The sequence below is a fragment of the Scylla paramamosain genome, chromosome 38, assembly GCF_035594125.1.
Source record: "Scylla paramamosain isolate STU-SP2022 chromosome 38, ASM3559412v1, whole genome shotgun sequence".
NCBI lineage: Eukaryota > Metazoa > Arthropoda > Malacostraca > Decapoda > Portunidae > Scylla > Scylla paramamosain.
Window position 1 is genome coordinate 10,973,735 of NC_087188.1, and position 22,500 is coordinate 10,996,234.

The following is a 22,500-nucleotide window of genomic DNA, read 5'->3' on the forward strand; positions in this document are numbered from 1 at the left end:
CTCGTATTTGTAATATCATGGCGCACTATTTTATTTAAATTTTATATTCAGATGGAAGAGAAATTCAAGACTTCTTTTTATTTATCTGAGTGAACGTTTTGAAATGCTTTAACACAAGTACAAAAACGGGAGTTGTAGTGTATGTATGTTATGTGATATTGTTGGCTTTCCTTTTATGCAAACGTACAATATTTCTTTTCCATTTTTCTATTTAGATAAGAGAGAGAAAAATAAAAAAAATCATATACTTCATTTATTTATTGAAGTGACCGTTGGAAATATTTCATACACCTAAAGAAAACGAGAGGTGTAGCGTATATTCAACTATTATTATTATTATCTTTTCTTTATTTCTTATTATTATTTTATTTATTCATTTATTCTTTTTTAAGCATCCAATTTCGTGATAATAATTGTGCGGAAAACTCATGCATTATTTCACGTGTCGTTCGTCCATCTCATAGGTAATTTTCCCTGGCAGAGTTATTGCTGTGTTAATTAGCATGAAGCAGGTGAGTGTAAACAGGTGCGGCATACAAGGTGAAGGTTAGCGTGTTTACCTTGACAGCCTTGCAAACATTGTGGCCTTGATTATTATTATTATTGTTATTATTATTATTATTATTATTATTATTATTATTATTATTATTATTACTATTATTATTATTGTTGTTGTTGATGTGGTTATTGTTATTACTTTTATTATTGTTAGCACTACTTTACTGCTATTATCACTACTACTACTACTACTATTACCATCATCATCATCATTATTACCATATAACCCATACCTCTACCACTATTACTACTACAATTACTACTACTACTATCATCATTATCACCACCATTATTCCCATTACCACACCTCCTATCACTCTCACGGAGCGCAAGAGTGAAAATATGATGAATAATGATGCTAATTTCTCCTAATCATGACATTTTCTGTATTTATTATCTATTTATTTATTTATTTTCACACACGGACGTAAAATAACTCCATGATGGTGCTCCACAAGCGAAAGAAAGACTCTCTCTCTCTCTCTCTCTCTCTCTCTCTCTCTCTCTCTCTTCACGTCACTGATTGTTAATGTGGATTTCTCAGAAGTATATATATATTCTTAAATATAATATTGAGACTGACCGCATAGTACTTGTAGTAATAGCAGCAGTAATAGTAAACTTAGTAATAGTAGTAAAAGTATAGTAGTAATAACAACAGCAACAACAACAACAACAACAACAACAACAACATTAAACAACAACAACAACAATAATAATAATAATAATAATAACAATAACAACAACAACAACAACAACAACAACAACAACAACAACAACTTTCCACCACTGCAGTCTTGTCTGGGCTCCATAACACAACACGTAATTAGTAAAAGGAAAGCTATAACATGACACGTAATTAATGGAGGAAGACTGTAACACAAGCCGAAATTAAGAAAGTGTGAGAATGTTTTTACCGTGTGTGTGTGTGTGTGTGTGTGTGTGTGTGTGTGTGTGTGTGTGTGTGTGTGTGTGTGTGTGTGTGTAATGGAATGCTGGTAAATTTGCCTTTCGGTTCATTCTATAATTGTTTCGCAAAGTTTTTTCTCTTTTTTTTCCCCCAGAAAGTGCAAATAAAAAGAAAATGAATTTGGGGTTAATTTATAGTGTGCAGTTTTTTACACCAAATGCGAGGTCATAAAAATATCTGGTGTTTTCATTTAATAAATACTGGATCACACGCAAAGGTATCCTGGTTTACATTAACACATTCCCCTTTTTTCAGGATAAACTCGATGGAAATAAATAACAAGTAGTTTTTTGTGTGTATAAAGAAGCGTTTGTTGATTTATTCACTTAATATCCAGAATGATGAAGGATTAACGGGGCAACTTTTCTTGGCACGAAAAAATATAGACATTGGTTTTGTGACTTTTTATTCGCATCGTGGGAAAATGCTTTGGGACGTGGGAAAATATTTTATAGATTAGAAAAGCATTGTTTCAGGTGAGAAAATATTCTTTTAGCATAGAAATATCTGTAGCGTGGGAAAATATTTCGTAGCGTGGGAATATAACCTGCAGTGTGGGAAGATATCATGTACCAGCGACAAATATTCTTTAAAATGGGTGAAATACATCTGGAGTCACCAATATTTCTTATACTGTAAATATTTGCATCAAGAAACATAAACACATCCTTTAAAGTAAGACATAAACGAGAATTGAAACCAGAAAACGAATAACCTTCACACACACACACACACACACACACACACACACACACACACACACACACACACACACACACACACACACACACATAACCTTAAAATCGCCCAGGCTTCGATATTAAAACCACCTGACCTGGAAACTACAAATAATTATTCCAGACCCACAATGCACAGGGCCAAAAAGTTAAGAACGTGGTGATTGTGGTGAATGTGGCGGAGGATGGAGATGTTTGGCTGTGGTGGTGGTGGTGGTGGTGGTGGTGGTGGTGGTTGTGACAATAATCAATGTAGGAATATTTTTCAAGGTTGACAATGGTTTGAACCTTGCAATATTAAATGAGTATTAATGATGTCTTGTTCTCTCTCTCTCTCTCTCTTTCTCTCTCTCTCTCTCTCTCTCTCTCTGTGTGTGTGTGTGTGTGTGTGTGTGTGTGTGTGTGTGTGTGTGTGTGTGTTGAAATAACGCACAAATCTATCTCACCATGCACATGTTTGTCGTGTGCGTACATTAGTTTGTTCCAACACGTTAAAAATCTATCCCGTATTTACTCTCACTCTCTCTCTCTCTCTCACTCACTCACTCACTCACTCACTCACTCACTCACTCTCTCACTCTCTCACTCATACCTGTACCAGATGTTGCGATATTACCTGCTGTTATGTCTCTCTCTCTCTCTCTCTCTCTCTCTCTCTCTCTCTCTCTCTCTCTCTCTGTGTGTGTGTGTGTGTGTGTGTGTGTGTGTGTGTGTGTGTGTGTGTCTGTCTCGTAACGCTGAAACGTGTGTAAATATACCATGAAGAGAGAGAGAGAGAGAGAGAGAGAGAGAGAGAGAGAGAGAGAGAGAGAGAGAGAGAGAGAGAGAGAGAGAGAGAGAGGAAAAGGTGAAAAAAGAGAGGAAAAAGGAAGAGAAGAGAAACTGATGTGAAGGAAAATATATGAGAGTGGTATGATAGAGAGCAGCGTTTTGAGTGAGGGGAGTGAGAGGGGAGTGAGAGTGGGAGAGGGAGAGGGATTAGCAGAGGAGGATCTGGTAACACTGTAAGGGGTTCAAATCGCTTTTAGGAGTCGAGTGAAAAGAGTTAAAAGCTTCAAACGAAAGATTCATTAAGCATTTAGAGAGAGAGAGAGAGAGAGAGAGAGAGAGAGAGAGAGTTACCCAGTCAGCCAGGCAGCCAGAAAGGGTTCATTTGAGACTTTCGAACGCTAATCCTTATGTTCGAATCCTTTCCAGTGATTAGTGGCAAAAAATCCCTTGCCTTAATGACGCAGGGTGCCCTAATCACCTCACCGAACCTTCCATTGCCGCTAACAAGGGCGAGTGTTCCCCTCCAAAGACCAGGAATTTTACCCTCACCTCCTCCGTTGGGATTTAAGAGCGGTGTCATTTCCCTGAGCACTCCCCCGCTCTGAGAAGTCCCGTAGAGACCATTGGGTATTATGTAAAGATGCTATTTTCCTCTTTATTTACGAAGCTGGTCACGAAATTGCCCGATTTGCTAATGAAAAGATGACTCGTGATTGCGTAGGTAGCTAGTTTTGGTCCTGGTGGTGGTGGTGGTGGTGGTGGCAGTGGTGGTAGTGGTGGTGGTTAACTTTTGGTGAATTGTAAGGTGGAAGAATGGAAGAGGAGGAGGAGGGAATAAAAGAGAAAGAGAAAGACGCAATATGGTGCATATCAATGAAAAAAAAAAAAAATAGGAGGAGGAGAAGGAAGGAAAGGAGAGGGAAGATCAAGGAAGGAAGAGCTTAAATTTCTTTCTCCCTTTCTTTCTTTTCTGCAGGAGTAAGTTCAAGGTCAGTCTTATGATTATCTTAGTACAATTTTACCCTAATCTTACAATCACACACACACCACCACCACCACCACTACCGCCACCACCACCACCACCACCATGCCTTACAAGACAGAAGGAGCTGCCTCGCCTTCTCTTGCGGGAAGTTAAACCATTTTCCTGCGTCGAGTTTATTTGTAGCGTAATTGTTAAAACGAGTGAGGGAAGCGAGACTGGTGGGCAGGAGGCAAGGTACAGCAGGATACGGTACAGGGCAGGGTACAGTGGGAGGAAATAGAGGTTACAGAACACGGTACAGCGTAAGATATGGAGGGTACAGTGACGATATGAAAGCAGAAACAGTAACACGGGGCATGGTACAGCTGAAAGATTGGAGGTACAGGGAACGGTACACCTGAAGAAATAGATAATACTGGGCATGGTCCGGAGCAGGAAACAGTAACACGGTGCACGGTACAGGAAAAACGGTGCGCACATAACACACGGTAAGACAAAATAACTTCGGATGTAAAAATTAAGGAAAGAGAAGGAACAGAAAATAACAGAAGAATAATACTGATAAATTGTGCGTACGTAGAAAGAGAGAGGGATAAAAAGAAAGAAAAGGAACAGATAGAAGAATAGGTTAAAATCAATTATTGAACGTTTAGGAATAGAAAGGTTAATGATGAAATAATTACTGGAAAGCAATAACGAAAAAAGAAATTGGATCAGAGAAAACCATCCAAAAAAAAAAAAAAAAAGAAAATCAAGAAAGAAGATTATTGAATGGTTCAGAAATAGAAGAGATAAGAATATGTGGAAAATCAGAACGCATGGGAATAAAAACAAGAAGGAAAAAAAGAATGGAAATTTTAACGAAACTTGAAGGAAGGTGAAGGAAAATGTGAATAAATTAACATTATTAAAAGAAAAATCACAAATAAAAAGAAAATAACATAGATATGAACTGCAGAACATTGAAGACAAATGGACGGAAGTGAAAAAAAAAAGTTAATGATAATAGAAATGAAAGAATACTAGGGAAAAATAATGATGAAAAATGCCTCCGCTGAACTTTTGAGAAATGATGAAATATGAAAGACGGAAAAAGGCGAGAAAATGAGATGATGGAGATGATGAGAGGCGTTATATTTAGGAGAGAGAGAGAGAGAGAGAGAGAGAGAGAGAGAGAGAGAGAGAGAGAGAGAGAGAGAGAGAGAGAGAGAGAGAGAGAGAGAGAGAGAGAGAGAGAGAGAGAGTTAAGAATACAAAATAATAAGGAAAAGAGGATTCCAGCTTGTTAAGAGAGAGAGAGAGAGAGAGAGAGAGAGAGAGAGAGAGAGAGAGAGAGAGAGAGAGAGAGAGAGAGAGAGAGAGAGAGAGTTGTAATAAGTGAGATTTAAGAATTGCATGCTTCCTATCTACTATTGTTATGCAAAGTTAATCTCTTTCATTAAGTTTTCTCCACCGTTCATTAAGAGAAACTCACTCTCACTCTCTCACTCTCTCACTCTCTCTCTCTCTCTCTCTCTCTCTCTCTCTCTCTCTCTCTCTCTCTCACAACTCTCCCAAGCAACACGTTCCATGCTTCATTCCAAAAAGTTGTCAAGTTTTCCAGACAAACTTTCCAATTCGCCGTTTGTCTAAATTGGCGCGGGGCGAACGGCATGAGAGAGAGAGAGAGAGAGAGAGAGAGAGAGAGAGAGAGAGAGAGAGAGAGAGAGAGAGAGAGAGAGAGAGAGAGAGAGAGAGAGAAATAAATGCATATATACAAATAAACATCGAAGTAGATAGCATGGAAATATCGAAAATAAACAGTACCTCTCTCTCTCTCTCTCTCTCTCTCGCCCTGCATCAACAGTAGCAGCAAATATCGAGGCTCGTCAGCGCGGAAAATGCAGCACACTTCTGCCTTGGCCATTAACACAGCCTATGAATAAATATACAATGCAGACCAGTGTATGGGAGGCGCCCTTGTGTATGTGACAGCTGGACACGGCCGGCTAAATTCACACACGGTTCTTTATTCAAACGCCCTGACTCGTTTTGAAAGACTGGAAGCTTATGTGTCTCTTTGTTTCTAGGTCTCGTTACGTTTTGCTCCATTTTTACCCTCCCGTGTCAGATTGTGTATGAAAAGAAGAATAAAGAGTTTGCGTACAGGTTCGTCTTTGTTGTTGTTATTCGTTTTCTTTTTTATTTTATCTCGTTCCGAAGAAATAGACGTTTATCTTTCTTATCTCTTTTTTTTATTCTCAAGTTTCAGAGGTTGTGCACAGAAAATGGTTTGTCTACAGGTTTCCATTTTTTGTTGTTATTTTTTATATCTATTTTATCTAGATCTGAACGGGTTATTCCTTTTATCTCTTTATATTTTACTCCCTTTTTCATTTTCCTCTATTGTGTATTTGAAAAAAAAAAATGTGTATTGGGGTTCTTATCGTCGTCCTTCTATGTTCAAAATTTATCATCTCGTTTTTTTTTTTTTTAGGGAGCGAAACCTTTCTCTTATCTCAACATTTCACTCCCTATATCAGAGATTGTATAGAAAAGGAGCTTATGTATTTGGTGTTGTATTTATTGTTGTAATTTTTCCCGTTTTGAAGGACTAGCTTATATATCTATACATTTAATCCCCTTTTCATTCTCTTGTATCAGAGATTGTATTTAAAAAGAAGTTTATGTAAAGGCATATTTATGATTGCTGGTCTCCCCTTTTCAAATTTATCGCCTCACTTTGAAAGATTAGGTTATGTGTGTTATGTTATGTACTTTTTTTTTCCCCCTATGGGTGTTGTATGAAAGATTATGTATTGAAATTATTCTTTTGTATTTTTTTGCAGCAGTAAAGATAATACTTGTGTTTTGTGAGCCACTGTTGTTGTTGTTGTTGTTGGTGGTGGTGGTGGTGGTGGTGTTGTTGATGAAGAAAGGACGAAGGGGGAAAGATAAGGAAGAAAGGAACAGCAAAAAGAGGTGGAAACAGAGGAATAAGAGTCAAAGGAAAGGAGTAAGAAAGACAAAAAATAAAACAGAAAAATCAGGAAATTAAGAAGCAGAAAGAAGAAAATGAAATATTTATTATTGATGGTAAGGAACAAATAAAAGGAAGAAAGGATGGATCAGAAGAAGGAATAAGGAGGAAAAGGAGAATAAGGAAATAGAAAGTAAAGGGAAGATGAAGAAACATTACTAAAAATAACGAGCAATTAGAAGAGAGAGGAAAGGGAAGAAGGAAAGAAAATGAGATCAAAACGAAGGAGGAAACTGAAGGAAAAGAAGAAAAACGCGTCATTTCCTTTATATGAAAAAATATTACGAAAAGAAAAAGGAAGACGGAAGGAAAAAAAGAAGGAAAAAAAATTGAAGGTAAAGAAAACTACGCAATATGAAGAATATGACCAGGAAGGAAAAGAAGGAGGAGGAAGAGGAGGAGGAGAACGAGGAGGAGGAGGAGGAGGAGGAGGAGGAGGAGGAGCAGAAGGAAGAGGAGGTAGAGGGGAAAAGTGTACTACAAAGTAACTCTTTTAATTGAATGAGGACACAAAAATCTCTCTCTCTCTCTCTCTCTCTCTCTCTACTACTACTACTACTACTACTACTACTACAACTACTACTACTACAACTACTACTATTACTACCGCTACTAGCATTATTATTATTATCATTATTATTATTATTATTATTATTACCACCCCCATTACTACTACTACTACTACTACTACTACTACTACTACTACTACTGTACGGCTTCATTACCTCCTCACCCTGACACCTGTACTTTCAATTAATTAACAGGTGTGTACCGGAATATCATTTTTACCTGAGCCAGCACACTGCCCTCTAGAGACTGACCTTTGCTACTCTCTCTCTCTCTCTCTCTCTCTCTCTCTCTCTCTCTCTCTCTCTCTCTCTCTCTCGCTCGCTCGCTCGCTCGCTTTAAAGGTGATAGTTTAGTTTCTGGCGTCATTGCAACTAAATTACCGATGTGTTCACTGAGATTTATATGAGAGAGAGAGAGAGAGAGAGAGAGAGAGAGAGAGAGAGAGAGAGAGAGAGAGAGAGAGAGAGAGAGAGAGAAACTAGACAAGAGTGGTTATTATTTAATAGATACAATGGACAAATATTATTTCCTCTCTAACCTTGTATTCTCTCTCTCTCTCTCTCTCTCTCTCTCTCTCTCTCTCTCTCTCTCTCTCTCTCTTTACCTATCTAATCTACTATATTGTACCCAGCCCATCTCTCTCTCTCTCTCTCTCTCTCTCTCTCTCTCTCTCTCTCTCTCTCTCTCTCTAAGGTTCCTCCCCAAGTTGTCCTGTTTATTAATACGAGCCAACAAGACCTGTGTGACCTCAGTTAGATCAGTGTGACCTCTTTGTTGCGACCCCTGACCCATGGCTGTTGTCTGGACCTCCCTTTGCCCCTCCCCAGACACACGCTGACCTCAGTACTCAATAAGTCAACACACACGCTCACTAACGCTGCGTCTCTTGCTGCGCAGGGGAAATTTGACTGTTTTCTGGGTGCTTTTTTCACTTTTTTGTTTTATTTATTTTTCCTTTTTTTCGTATTTCATAATCTGCGTAGTTTTTTTATATATATTTTTTCGTTCTCAGATTTTTTTTTTTCGTATATTTCGTTTTTTCGTATTTTGCCTCGTATTTCTTTTTTTTTTTGCTGTTCTTTCTTTCTATGATTTTTTTAGCGCTTTTTTTTATTTTTTCATAATTTCTTTGTTTTTTTCTTCTTTTTCTATTACATTTTTTTAATGTTTTTTGGGTACATTTCAGTATTCTTTATTTTTTTTATATTTTACCTAGTTCTCTCTCTCTCTCTCTCTCTCTCTCTCTCTCTCTCTCTCTCTCTCTCTCTCTCTCTCTCTCTCTCTCTCTCTCTCTCCCCACTATTTCAACATAATTTTTCTCTCTCTTTTTTTCGTGACCTATATTTATTTTTTTTCATTCTTGTCACCATGTCTATTTTTGAGGGAAGGCTTCCGATTTTTCCTTTATTTTAATTTCTATAATTCTTACAAAATTCTGGGAAGACCATCAATTTTTTTTTTTTAACATTTGTAACTTTTTTTTTCGCAATGTTTCAGGAGCGAATTTTTTTTTTAACCCATAACTTTTTTTTTTTTTTTTTTCAGGAAGGATTTCAGCAATTCTTTCGTTCACTCATCACTATACTCTGCCTTTTTACGTATATATATTTTTTGCCATTTCTTTTATTCACGAAGGCTGAGATAGAAGGTCGAGTCTGATTGTTGAAATTGTCAACTATTTTCTTTTTATTAATCTCACTTTTATTTAACTCAGCAAAATTATAAAAAAAGTATAAAAAAGTAGAAGAATAAGTAAAAAAAATATAAAAAAGTAGTATAAAAAATATGTCTGATTGTTGAAATTGTCACCTATTTTATTTCTATTAATCTCATACATATTTAACTCAGCAAAATAAAAAAAAAAATATATATATATATATATATATATAAAATAGAAGAATAAGAAGTAAAAAAAATATATAAAAAAGTAGTAAAAAGTATAAAAACAAACAAACAAACAAACAAACAAACAAACACGGCATTCATGAAGGCTCAGATGCAGGGTCGACTCGAGGCAAACTGTTCCAGCTATCACCTTCTTTCTGTTCATTCATTTCTTCATTCATTCAACGCAACAAAGGTATACGGGGAAGAAATATGAACAAAGCACACACTCACACACGTACATACATACATTCACGAAGGCTCAGAGGCAGGGCAGGAAAGACGCTGATTGTTCTAACTGTCAACTGTTTTTTCAGCATTTATTTCTCACATTTTACGCAGCAACAATAAACAAAGAAGATAATAAAGAAGACATATGTACATTCACGAGGGTTTGCAGGGGAGAGTTATGCCTGACAGTTCTTCTTACTGTTTTCTTTTCATTCACCTCATACAATTCACCCAACAAAAGTATAGTATTTCTTACGAGGCGAGACTGAAGCTGTTAAATTTACATTCTTTAGAGTACGTTAAGAGGGGACCTGATAGACCTGCCTTTAAGTGGTATAAGGGTTATAACAAGGGGGATGTAAGCAAAATTCTTAGGATCAGCAACCGGAATAGAACAATAAATAACGGGTTCAAGCTTGAAAAATTTAGGTTTAGGAAGGAGATAGGGAGAAATTGGTTCTCAAACAGAGTGGTACATGAGTGGAACGGACTCAGTAATCATGTTGTTAGTGCTAGAATATTAGGGAGCTTTAAGAGAAGATTAGACGGGTTTATGGATAGGGATAATAGGTGGAAATAGGTAGGTATATTTCATACAGGGACTGCCACGTGTAAGCCTGGTCGCTTCTTGCAGCTTCCCTTATTTCTTATGTTCTTGTGTTCTTATAGTAGTAGTGGTCGCTTATTGACAAAGTGCGTATACAAACTGTATATTTTTTTTTTTCACAAAATTGTAATATTTGCCAATAAATAATGAATAAAAACAGAATCGATACTAAAACATTTTGTCCGAATGAAACAATAGATGCATAAATGTAATACACTAAAAGAACACTCTCATTAGCAAGAACGAAGGTACAAAGTGTCACTCAACACAACATATAAAAAAAATACTACAAAAAGTAGTGAAAGAATATATATATATATATATATATATATATATATATATATATATATATATATATATATATATATATATATATATATATATATATATATATATATATATATATATATATATATATATACGAGTATATATATATATATAAGAAATAAGGGAACTTGCAAGAAGCGACCAGGCTTACACGTGGCAGTCCCTGTATGAAACACACCTACCTATTTCCATCTGCTATCCCCATCCATAAACTTGTCTAATCTTCTCTTAAAGCTCTCTAGTGTCCTAGCACTAACTACATGATTACTGAGTCCGTTCCACTCATCTACCACACTATTTGAGAACCAATTTTTTCCTATCTCCTTTCTAAACCTAAATTTTTCAAGCTTGAACCCGTTATTTCTTGTTCTACCCTGGTTGCTGATCCTAAGATACGCTCTGGTATTTCCTGGTATTTCCAAACGTCCATCTTTGGTACTCTCTGCCAATTTTCGACCTCAGTATTTTTTTCATGGGAGGACAGAAATCTACCGTGACATTTGCTTCCCGTCTTGTTCCCGTCTTCCTTCCCTCTCGCTCCCTTTTGTTCGCCTGTATAATACATGTTCATTCCATGCTTTCTTGTTTATTCTTTAATTTTTGCCTGGAATATTTGATGGTGTCAGTCTGAGTCCATTTTGGCCCTGGAATTATCCGAAAAGATCACGTCAAGTGGGTCTGAATTCCACACACTTTGAGTTAACCTTAAAAGTTCTGAGCAGAAAGTCGACTTTTTTTTTCAGGAATGATACTTTACAGTCGGATAGAAAACACAGCAGGTGAGAATATTTTACGTAGCATTCTGTTATAATTGTTACTACCAAAGTACTACTTGTCATTCACTGCTTTATGTATTGGTTTATGTATTAGTTCATACTAGTTGATTTCGGAAGCTTCTCTCTGTATGGAGCCAGTTCAGCTCCAGCCGGCAAGCGGGTAGCCGCTCCTTAATACATTGTTACCCCTGGAGTCCATCTCTTACTACGTCTCAATCCTGCAGTTATTACATTGGCGACGAGGATGGGATTTATTGGCAAAGTAGAAGAATTTAACCAGGATGCCGAGGTGTGGACTCAATATGTGGAGCGGCTGGAGCATTTTTTGAAGCCAACGACATTATTGAAGAGAAAAAAAGAAATCTACTTTATTGGCTGTTTGTGGAGCAAGAACCTACGAAGTGATAAGGTCACTCTGCCTACCAGAGAAGCCAGCCGACAAGTCGTACAGTGACCTCAAAGTGCTGTTGGAGAATCACATGTGCCCGAAACCGTCAGTAATCATGAAGCGCTTCAAATTCAACTCACGATTCAAGCAACCAACTGAATCTGTGTCTTCTTACATTACTGACCTTCGGAAATTAGCGGAGCACTGTGCGTACGGAAACCAACTACCTGACATGTTACGAGATCGTCTGGTGTGTGGAATTGACGACCGAAAAATACAAGCAAGGTTGTTGGCAGATGGGAATTTGGACTTCAAGAAGGCAGAGGCAACTGCTCTGGCTATGGAGGCTGCGGCAAAAGACACTGAAGACCTACAACAGGCTGGGGAGTACCGCAGCAGTCAAGTGAACAAGATTCAGGAGAGGCGCGGGGAAGGAAGAAAAATTCAAGAGACACCGTGGGTGCGAACGAATCCTCGACCACAGTGCTACAGGTGTGGGGGTCCGCATGTGGCTCCTAGCTGTCATTTTGCACGTGCTACCTGTTTTAAATGTAAGAAAGTGGGACACTTGGCAAGGATGTGTCGAAATAAAGCAGACATGGAAAGGAAAATGCACAAGATTGAGGTGAAGAGGAGGACGGTGAGACAACTGGGGAAGAATACACCTTGTATACAGTGCGGGGGGCTCGTGAACCACCTGTGATTGTTCACCCAGAAGTTAACAAGGTGGCTATTCCCATGGAAGTGGATACTGGTGCTGCGGTGTCCATTATAAGTCAGAAAGTGTATGAAGAAAGCTGGAAGGATACGTGCAAGCCGGTGCTCGAGTATTCCGACGTAGTGTTACGCACCTACAGTGGAGACTTATTGAAAGTGATGGGGGAAGTGAATGTGGAGGTTAATTATAACAACCAGTCGAAAGTTCTGCCGTTGGTGGTAGTGGATGGAGACGGCCCGAGTTTGATGGGGAGAAACTGGTTGAAACAAATTAAGCTAGACTGGGCTGCAGTTTATAGTTGTCGGTCAGAGTGTGATAAGGTCATTCGCAGTTTTAGTAATGTTTTCAAAGAGGAGTTGGGTCTCATCAGAAACACAAAGGCGACCCTACATGTGGATAAGGAGGCACAACCCAAGTTTTTCAAAGCTCGCCCGTTGCCCTACGCCTTGAAAGACAAAGTGGAGCACGAGTTGGAACGGCTAGTTAACGATGGAGTAATTGAACCTGTGCAGTTCTCAGAGTGGGCGGCGCCAATAGTCCCGATAGTTAAGGGAGACAAATCCATACGTATTTGTGGGGACTACAAGATGACTGTGAACCGCGTGTCTAGAGTGGACAGTTACCCGATACCGAAGGTTGAGGATTTATTAGCAAATTTGTCAGGAGGGAAGACTTTTTCAAAATTAGACCTGTCACATGCTTATTCACAACTACCACTGGAAGAGGAATCAAAAAAATATGTAACGATAAATACACATAAGGGGTTATTCGTATATAATCGCTTACCATACGAGTCTCCTCGGCGCCAGGAATATTCCAGAGAGTTATGGAGAACTTACTGCAAGGTATCCCTCACGTGGTGGTGTACTTGGATGATGTATTAGTGACAGGGAAGACGGAAAGGGAACATCTGAGTAACCTGACAGAAGTTTTGAGGCGTATGGATGACGCGGGGGTGAAACTGAAGTTAAAGAAGTGTGTGTTTCAGGCACCAGAAGTAACATATTTAGGACATAAAATTAATGCGGAAGGGCTGCACCCGTCCGAGGACAAGGTTCAAGCTGTTATAAAGGCACCCACACCAAGCAACATCACTGAACTAAAGGCGTATTTGGGGCTTGTTAATTATTATGGCAGATACATTCCTAATCTCTCCACAGTATTTGCTCCCTTGTACAGATTACTGCAACGGGACGTGGAATGGCAATGGGGACCAGAACAGCAGCGTGCCCTTGCCACATCGAAACAACTGTTGGCGAGCTCCAAGGTGTTGGTGCATTATGACAGCAGCAAGCCCCTCCTGCTCACCTGTGACGCGTCACCATACGGATTGGGAGCAGTCCTTGCACACCGTTTGGAGTCTGGAGAGGAGAAACCGATTGCTTTCGCATCCCGATCCTGAGCATAGCTGAACGCAAGTATGCTCAGGTAGAGAAAAGAAGGTTTGGCAATAATATTTGGTGTTAAGAAATTTCATAATTACTTGTATGGCCGCCATTTTGAGATCATTTCAGACCATCAGCCCTTAAAAGTCTGTTTAATGAAACTCGCCCAGTGCCTGTGATGGCATCAAGTCGTATCCAACGCTGGGCGCTAACACTATCAGCGTATGAATACACTATCACCCACAAACCAGGGAAAAATATAGTACATGCTGATGGGTTGAGTCGCCTTCCTCTCCCTGAATTCCCCAAGGTGACTCCAGTCCCCGGTGATGTGGTATGCGTGTTGGAGAGACTAGACCAGACACCCGTCACGTCGAGAGAGTTAAGGCAATGGACGGATAAGGACTCAACACTCTCGAAGGTAAGAGATCACATTCTGTACGGTTGGCCTGGACATATAGCAGAGGAAACACTTCAGCCTTTTTTTAGAAGGAGGCACGAATTAAGTGTCCAAGATGGAATAATTTTGTGGGGATCAAGAGTGGTGGTGCCTCAGATAGCTAGAAAAAATGTGTTGGCTGAGCTACATGCAACGCATCCAGGAGTCTCGCGCATGAAAGGTATTGCGCGTAGTCATGTGTGGTGGCCCAATATAGATAAAGATGTTGAGTCAACAGTACAACTATGTTCACAGTGCCAACAAGTGAGAAATCTTCCCCCAGACGCTCCTTTGCAGCCATGGGAGTGGCCACTAAAACCCTGGTCCAGGTTACATTTGGATTACGCTGGGCCGTTTATGGGTAAGATGTTCCTCGTCATCATAGATGCCCATTCCAAATGGATGGATGTTCACGCTACACAGTCAGCCACTTCATCTATAACTATTGAAAAGTTGCAAGTTACATTCGGGTCACAAGGACTACCTGACACGGTGGTAACAGATAATGGTACCAATTTTGTAGCGAAGAGTTTGAAGCTTTCTTAAAACAAAATGGTATCATTCACATAAAGACATCTCCCTACCATCCAGCATCCAATGGGTTGGCGGAAAAGGCAGTTCAAATTTTTAAAAATTCTCTTAAAAGATTAACAGGAGGCTCATTGGAATCCAGAATTAGCAAGTTTCTGTTACGGTATCGAGTAACACCTCAGACTACCACAGGAGTTTCCCCTGCTGAGCTTTTAGTGGGAAGAAAATTAAAAACTTGTTTAGACTTACTGCATCCAGATGTCCAGGATAGAGTTATGAAGAAGCAAGAAATGCAAAAGTACTACCATGATCAGAAAGCGCGGCATAGGGAATTTAAAGTGGGAGAATTAGTTTATGTAGTAAACTTTTCTCCAGGAAAAATGGCTATCAGGCGTAATTGTCCAAAAATCCGGTCCTGTTTCTTTCCAAGGTGCAGTTGCTAGATGGGAGGACTGTACGACGTCATCTCGACTATGTGAGGAGAAGAGTAAGCATAGAGGGCGAGACGGTTAACGCAGATGATGCCATACCACCTCCCATGGACCTCACAAATGGAGCAGGAATTCAGAAACATGGTTCGGCACCGGCAGGCAGCGTGTCGCCCCTAAAGGCAGGAGTTTCGAAGCAGTCCGGAGCACACAACAGCAACGCGCCGGATCAAATTCAAGAACGAGAGTTAACCTCAAGTCAAGAGTTCGAACCTGGATTGCCGCCACAACAGCAGCCGTTGGAGAGGAAACACTGCGCCGTTCTGAGAGACTGCGCCAGAAGCCAGATCGTTTGCAGATAGCTTGGAAATAAAATGTTAGGTCTCTTGCTTCACTTGTGTTAACTATTTTAATTGTTGGAGTTTTTGTATTACTTTTGCTAGTTTTAGTTACTATGTTTATTTTGTTTTTTGTCTCGTCTTTGCGGGTTTTAGCGTTTCTTATAACTTGTATCGAATATTTTTTTTTCTCTAGTCTTTCTAATTGATAAGTTTTAGTATCTTCTGTATCTTTTTTAACATTTTGGTTGTAAACTTGATTTTATGGTTTCTAACCTGAGTTTTTTTTAAAAAAGGGAGGAGTGTTATAATTGTTACTACCAAAGTACTACTTGTCATTCACTGCTTTATGTATTGGTTTATGTATTAGTTCATACTAGTTGATTTCGGAAGCTTCTCTCTGTATGGAGCCAGTTCAGCTCCAGCCGGCAAGCGGGTAGCCGCTCCTTAATACATTGTTACCCCTGGAGTCCATCTCTTACTACGTCTCAATCCTGCAGTTATTACACATTCGATTATTGCTCTTTTGTATATTGAGTTTAAAGACGATTATGGCGGAAAATCTTGAAGTGGAGAGGTTATAAAAATGGTGTTTAAAAATCCGTAAAAAAAAAGCACTGCATATGAATATTCTAATTAACATTCATCTATGATTCTTTTGTATATTGAATTCAAAGAAGATTATGGCGAAAAGAAAAATAAATAAAATCTGTGATAGTTTTCTTCTATCCCATGACATTTTCAGTAATAGTGTTTAAAAAGATCGGACGAAACACTTCAAACAAGAATATTCTACGCAACATTCGATTAAGCTTCTGTCTATTTTGAGTTTAAAGACGATTATAGCGAAAAAAAAGTCAGCTATGATAGTTTTATTCTATCTCATGATAATCACCTCGTTTATTTAAGCATAATGGATAAGTGATAATAAAGAATAACACAGACAATAGAAATATGCAAAGTACGAATATTTAATGTAGCAAATAACTAAAACTCTTAATGTGCATCGAAATTAAACACAGTATGCCACAAAAAAATAATAATAATGACAGAAAAAAATTTAATTACCAGTATTTCAGATAGTAAATGATGTACATTATGCCAAAAAAAAAAATCATGATAATTTTTCGCATCTCAATCTACGTTTTCTTTTATTAGCTAGAAAAAATATATTCTCCCCCAAAAATAACTATTAATAAATAAACAAATAAATAAAATGCATAAAATCTATAATAATTTTCTTCCTTCATATACGTTTCCTTCACTAACTCTCGCCCATTGAGAGAAAAAAAAAAGCCCAATTACAATACGATTTCCAGCCCAAGCGAGCGTCAACAAATGAATGCAAGGGTTGGTTTGCGAGTTCCTGCTGCTTACCTGTGCTCAGCCTCACCTGGGGAACTAATGACATGGATTATCTGACGAGTACACGGGTGGGGGAGAGTTTCTGTACGTCTGTCTGTCTGTACGTTAGTTTGTTCCCGTGTGTGATTTTTGCTTATTTGTCTCTTATTTTTCTATTTTTTTTCAGTTTTATTCTCTCTCTCTCTCTCTCTCTCTCTCTCTCTCTCTCTCTCTCTCTCTCTCTCTCTCTCTCTCTCTCTCTCTCTTTAAAGGGATTTGTAAATGCCTTTTTTGTTTGTGATAATGCACCTTTGGTCTCTCTCTCTCTCTCTCTCTCTCTCTCTCTCTCTCTCTCTCTCTCTCTCTCTCCATTGTCAGTGGCGCGGCGGGCCGGGAAACAGACAGTGTGAAAGTTATTTACACTCGCTGAAACTTTGGTGGGATCAGTGCGCCGCGTCCTGCTCATTTTTGTCCCGGTTGGTTCACTGCTAAAATTGAAAGTCCCCGTGGTGAGTGATGGCCCGTGTGTGTGTGTGTGTGTGTGTGTGTGTGTGTAGATCGATGGTGCGTATACTTATTGTTGTCAGTATGATATTATAAACTGAGGAAATGAATAGCTACGCCTACACACACACACACACACACACACACACACACACACACACACGCACACACACGTTAAGGTTCGTTCAGTATAGCCTCTCTGACAGACCTTCCCTAACAAATCATTCTAGGACTGTATATAAATACGAGAAAAAGAGAGAAAATGAAAGAAAAAAATGCCCCCACGTTTTCTTTCACCCTATCCAGTGAGTCTTTTTTGTTCGTCTGAATCAACCTCGGTGGAAAAAAAGGGATATGTAAATGACTAATGTTTCCTCGCAGCACAAAGGAAAAAATAGGGAAGTACTTTACAATCCCTACCAAAAAAAGCATCAATTCTCGTTGCTCTTTTACGTAAGTCAGTCTTGATGGTGAATCTAATATACATGAGTCAACTACTTAAAAGTACTTTCTACATACTTATACTTTAAAAAATCCCAAGGTTTTTCTTTACTCTAAAATCTAACTTGATTCCTCCTATCTCCAATTTCCTTTATATAAATCAACGAAAATTTTAACTCGGAAAATTAAAGGAAATGGAGTTATTAGCTTATGAAAACTAAATCAATAGGAAAGCCACACAAAAGCTGAAGGACTTGAGAGATACATAAAATAAACACAATATTTAAAAGGAAAATTAACTAAAACTGAATGATATGGGTGAAAACAAACAAATTTGAGCCCGACAACTGAAAATATACATGAAATTAATAATAAAATCAATCAAAATGGAAACTTAGATTAAATTAAGTTACGGATACAATATCTAAGAAGGAGTTTAACTAAAAATGAACGATAATACGTAAAAATGAACATTAATTTCAAGACGAAGGGCTGAAAACAACAAATCAATATGAAGAGTTAATGAAAATTTAACGTTTTTCAGAAGAAACATGATATTCAAAGGGAATTTAACTAAAACTGGACGATGTTAAGTAAAAATAAACGCAAATTTGAACCAGGAAAGCTGAAAACAAACATAAAATCAATATGAAAAATCAATTAAAAAGAGTAACTTAGATAAAATATAAGGTACACACAATATTCAGGTGTAACAACAAAAACTAAAAAAATAAAATAAAATGAATGCAGATTTCAAGCCGGAAAGCCTCAACCGAACACCAAACCAATAAGAGAAGTCAACGGGAAGGGAAACTTAAATAAATGTAATGATGTAGAATGAACGTGCACGAAAATTCCAAGCGAGGCAGGGGAGTGGAGGGCGGAGCATTGCACGCAGCGGAACACGAAACTGATATGAAAACCCATCGCTGAATTGTGGCAGCAGAACGGAAAACAGGAATTGTGTGCTGATGTTGCTGCTGCTGCCCCTCCACCCAAAAAAAAAAGGCAAACAAACAAAAAGAAAAAAAAAATGGATCTAGTATGCTCACAGACACACAAACACACAAACACACTCACACACACACACAAACACACAGACAATGTTGGTATAAAAGATAAAATAAAATAAGACACTAAAATAACTACAAAAAAAAAAAAACGTGTATAAACATTACAGCCTTTGAAGTTTTGGATAAAAATAAAAATGTAAATGTCCACCAACGTTTTGCATTTATCGAGGACCGGAAGGTGACGTGTTTAGTGCTCGCTCGCTAGGAAGACTCAGATACTGAACGCAAGATTGGCTCAACTTTATTACCGCAGCGGATAACGAAGGTAAGGACGCAGAATGAAAGTACATGTAGATAGTTAAAAGGATAACGAAGGTAAGGACGCAGAATGAAAGTACATGTAGATAGTTAAAAGGATAACGAAGGTAAGGACGCAGAATGAAGGTACATGTAGATATTTAAAAAAGATAGTTAAATAGTTAAGATAGTTATAGTTAAAGGATAAAGAGATGAAAGGAGATAATGAAGAAAACGAAGATGATACCGGTAACGAGATAAGATAGTGATGGTGAAGGGAGATAAAGATAAAGGTGATGTTTAGTCGATAATGAATGAAGCAAATGGATGAATAAGTGATTAAAAATAGCCAAATGTCTCTTGCAAACAAAGAAGATATGAAAGAAACGCTATACTCTATTACCAGAGACAACGAAAATAAGGAAAATAGTGATGGTGAGGGCAGAAAGACGAAACACGAAAGAAAGAAAGGAGGGAGGAAAATAAAAGGAGCCCGTGAAGGAAAAGAGTTACGGGAAAAGAGTTAAAGACAGTTAAAGATAGATAACAATACTTAAATGTCCAACCCAAACAAGGAGAGACAAAAGAAAAGGAAGGAGAAGAAAATATAAGGAGGGCAGCCAGTTATCAGTCTTATTAAAGGACACATGCGCACGCACGCACGCACACGCACACGCACGCATTTACAGGGTGGAATTCTTACGTTCAAACACGGTGAGAGTAAAAAGAGAAAATTGCGTGCCGTGGTTAAGGTCAAAATAATCTTGAGATAAAAAAAGAAAAAAATAACGTTCTGAAGAATTTTTGAAGAAGAAAACTTGTGTATAAGAGAGAGAGAGAGAGAGAGAGAGAGAGAGAGAGAGAGAGAGAGAGAGAGAGAGAGAGAGAGAGAGAGAGAGAGACTTGATATTCTCGTGTCGACATGGTTTGTGTGTATGCACGTCACACACACACACACACACACTCTAACTACAAGATCAGATAGAAATTGATTAAACAGTAAATATATTAACAGATGAATAAATGAAGAGATGAAAAGTAAATGAAAATAAGAAAGAAAACATCAATTATTCATAAAAAGAACAACAACAACAACAACAACAACAACAACAAACAACTTTCACAGGACAAAGAGCAGACTAGACGAAGCAAGGAGGATAAAAATGAATAAGTAAATAAAGATACACGCATATACAATGAAGAAAAAGAGAGAGAATAAAGAAAAAAAGAAAGACGAGAAAAATTGAGACAAGAGCAGAGAGTCTGTCTAAACTTACTAGAGAGAGAGAGAGAGAGAGAGATATTGATTGTCGTCGAGGGAATAACCAAAACAAACTGAGAATGAGAGCTGTCTCTAAGGGAACGAGAGAGAGAGAGAGAGAGAGAGAGAGAGAGAGAGAGAGAGAGAGAGAGAGAGAGAGAGAGAGAGAGAGAGAGAGAGAGAGAGAGAGAGAGAGAGAGAGAGAGAGAGAGAGACATTAAAGCGAGAAACGTTACTAGCACATGAGGTAAGGAGGAAGAGGAGGAGGAGGAGGGAAGAGCCAGGAAGCTGAAAACTAAGTTACACATGCTGAGAGAGATGAAAGAAAACGGGAGGCGGCGCTCAAACCACGTAATGAATGCAAGGCAGAGAGGCAGAAAGGCACAGCAAACACCACCACTCTCTCTCTCTCTCTCTCTCTCTCTCTCTCTCTCTCTCTCTCTCTCTCTCTCTCTCTCTCTCTCTCCGATTCTCCTCCAATTATTTCTCCTCCTTCTTCTCTCTCACTCTATACTACTCTCTTCTTCTGTCTTCCTCCTCCTCCTCCTCCTCCACCTCTTCCTTTTTCTTCCTGTTTAGTATCACATTTAATTCGCAGCCTCCTTTCTGTCCTCCTCTTCCTCCTCCTCGTCCAAAAGGTCTGTTGCTGTTTGGCCTTCCTTTGTATTCCTTTGTATTCTCCTCCTATCCTCCTCCTCTTCTCATTCCTTCCTTCTTTACCTCGTCTTTCTAGCATCCTCCTTTTCCTGTTATTCCACCCTCCTCCTCCTCCTCCTCCTCCTCCTCCTTTTGTAGTACTTTCCTCTCTAACTCCATCTCCCTAGATCTCCTCCTCTCACATCTTCGTACCCTTGTAATCTCTCTCTCTCTCTCTCTCTCTCTCTCTCTCTCTTCCTCTCTCTCTCTCTCTCTCTCTCTCTCTCTCAGGTTACTCATCTGCGTGGCATCTGTTTTCCTTCCTCTCATCTCTCTCTCTCTCTCTCTCTCTCTCTCTCTCTCTCTCTCTGGACCACTTTTTTCTTCTTTAGTTGTGTTTAGAGAAAATAAGATGAGAGAAAATGAGAGAGAGAGAAGAGAGAGAGAGAAGAGAGAGAGAGAGAGAGAGAGAGAGAGAGGAGAGAGAGAGAAGAGAAGAGAGAGAGAGAGAGAGAGAGATGACTGTAGGGAAAATTTACTGCCACATGAAATAAAATGTTTTTGATGTTCTGAAACAAAAAAAAAGAAGAGAAATAAAAAGAAGAGAAAAAAGAAAAAAAAGAACAAAGAAAGGAGAAAAAAAAGGAGGAAAATAGAAAAATTATAAAGGTTGAAGTGTGTGGAGGAGGGATGGAGGAATAATACACAAGAAAAAAAAAGAAGAGGAGGAGGAGGAGGAGGAGGAGGAGGAGGAGGAGGAGGAGGAGGAGGAGGAGGAGGAGGAGGAGGAGTGGCATCAAGTGTTACGTACCTTTCTCTGTGTGCTTTAGAGGAGGAGGAGGAGGAGGAAAAGGAGGAAGAGGAGAAACAAAAAAATCTAAGGAAAAATTAAATAAAAGAGAAAACGAAATAAGGAAGAAAAAAGAAGTAAAAGAAGGAGAAATAATCCCAATAAGTAGGAAGGAGAAGATTAACCTAAAGCAAAGTTATAATTAAGAGGAAGGAAATAGAAGAGAAAGAAGAGACAGGACGAGAGAAAGATTGAAAAACACCTACGAATAAATATGAAAAGAAAACGAAAAACAAGGAAACTCAACAAAACACTCGAAGAAAAACAAGAGAACAACAAGCAAAGGTACAAAACAACATACTTAATTAATTCTCAGGTAAGTCGGGAAAAAAAAATAATAAGAAAAGGTATGAATATTAAAGTCAACCCTTGAATAAAATATAAAATAATTAGAACCAAAGAGCACAAAAGTAAGACTGGTAAATTTTCCGCTAAACAAAGCATATTTTCCTCACTTGTTTGTCTCTTGTGACCTTGTGCTCTTCTTTCCCT

The 22,500-nt window shown here is 38.5% G+C and overlaps 2 protein-coding genes across 4 annotated transcripts in view; one reads left to right on the forward strand and one right to left on the reverse strand.

Moving 5' to 3' along the window:
- The window catches only part of LOC135091758 (carbonic anhydrase-related protein 10-like), a 116,868-nt gene that overhangs the window by 44,596 nt on the left and 49,772 nt on the right, over positions 1–22,500 (reverse strand). The gene's annotated exons all lie outside the window — the stretch shown is intronic.
- On the forward strand, positions 11,470–16,170 carry LOC135091757 (uncharacterized). Of its 3 annotated transcripts, none has more exons than XR_010262640.1 (2): positions 11,470–14,726; positions 15,327–16,170. XR_010262640.1 is itself a non-coding variant. In XM_063989691.1 (2 exons), exons 1-2 carry the CDS (start codon positions 14,105–14,107, stop codon positions 15,684–15,686), a joined length of 603 nt encoding a protein of 200 aa, XP_063845761.1. In that variant the 5' UTR covers positions 14,090–14,104; the 3' UTR covers positions 15,687–15,722. The 3 variants fall into 3 exon arrangements, 1 of the variants encoding a protein (XP_063845761.1); XR_010262641.1 differs by having other exon boundaries at positions 15,333–16,170; XM_063989691.1 differs by having other exon boundaries at positions 14,090–14,347; positions 15,327–15,722.

Bases quoted from the DNA above. Each gene is read 5' to 3' on its own strand.
- LOC135091757 (XM_063989691.1), top strand. From the start codon at position 14,105: ATGGCATCAAGTCGTATCCAACGCTGGGCGCTAACACTATCAGCGTAT. The intron at 14,348-15,326 runs GTAAGAGATCAC...TTTCTTTCCAAG, and splicing joins AGGACTCAACACTCTCGAAG to GTGCAGTTGCTAGATGGGAG.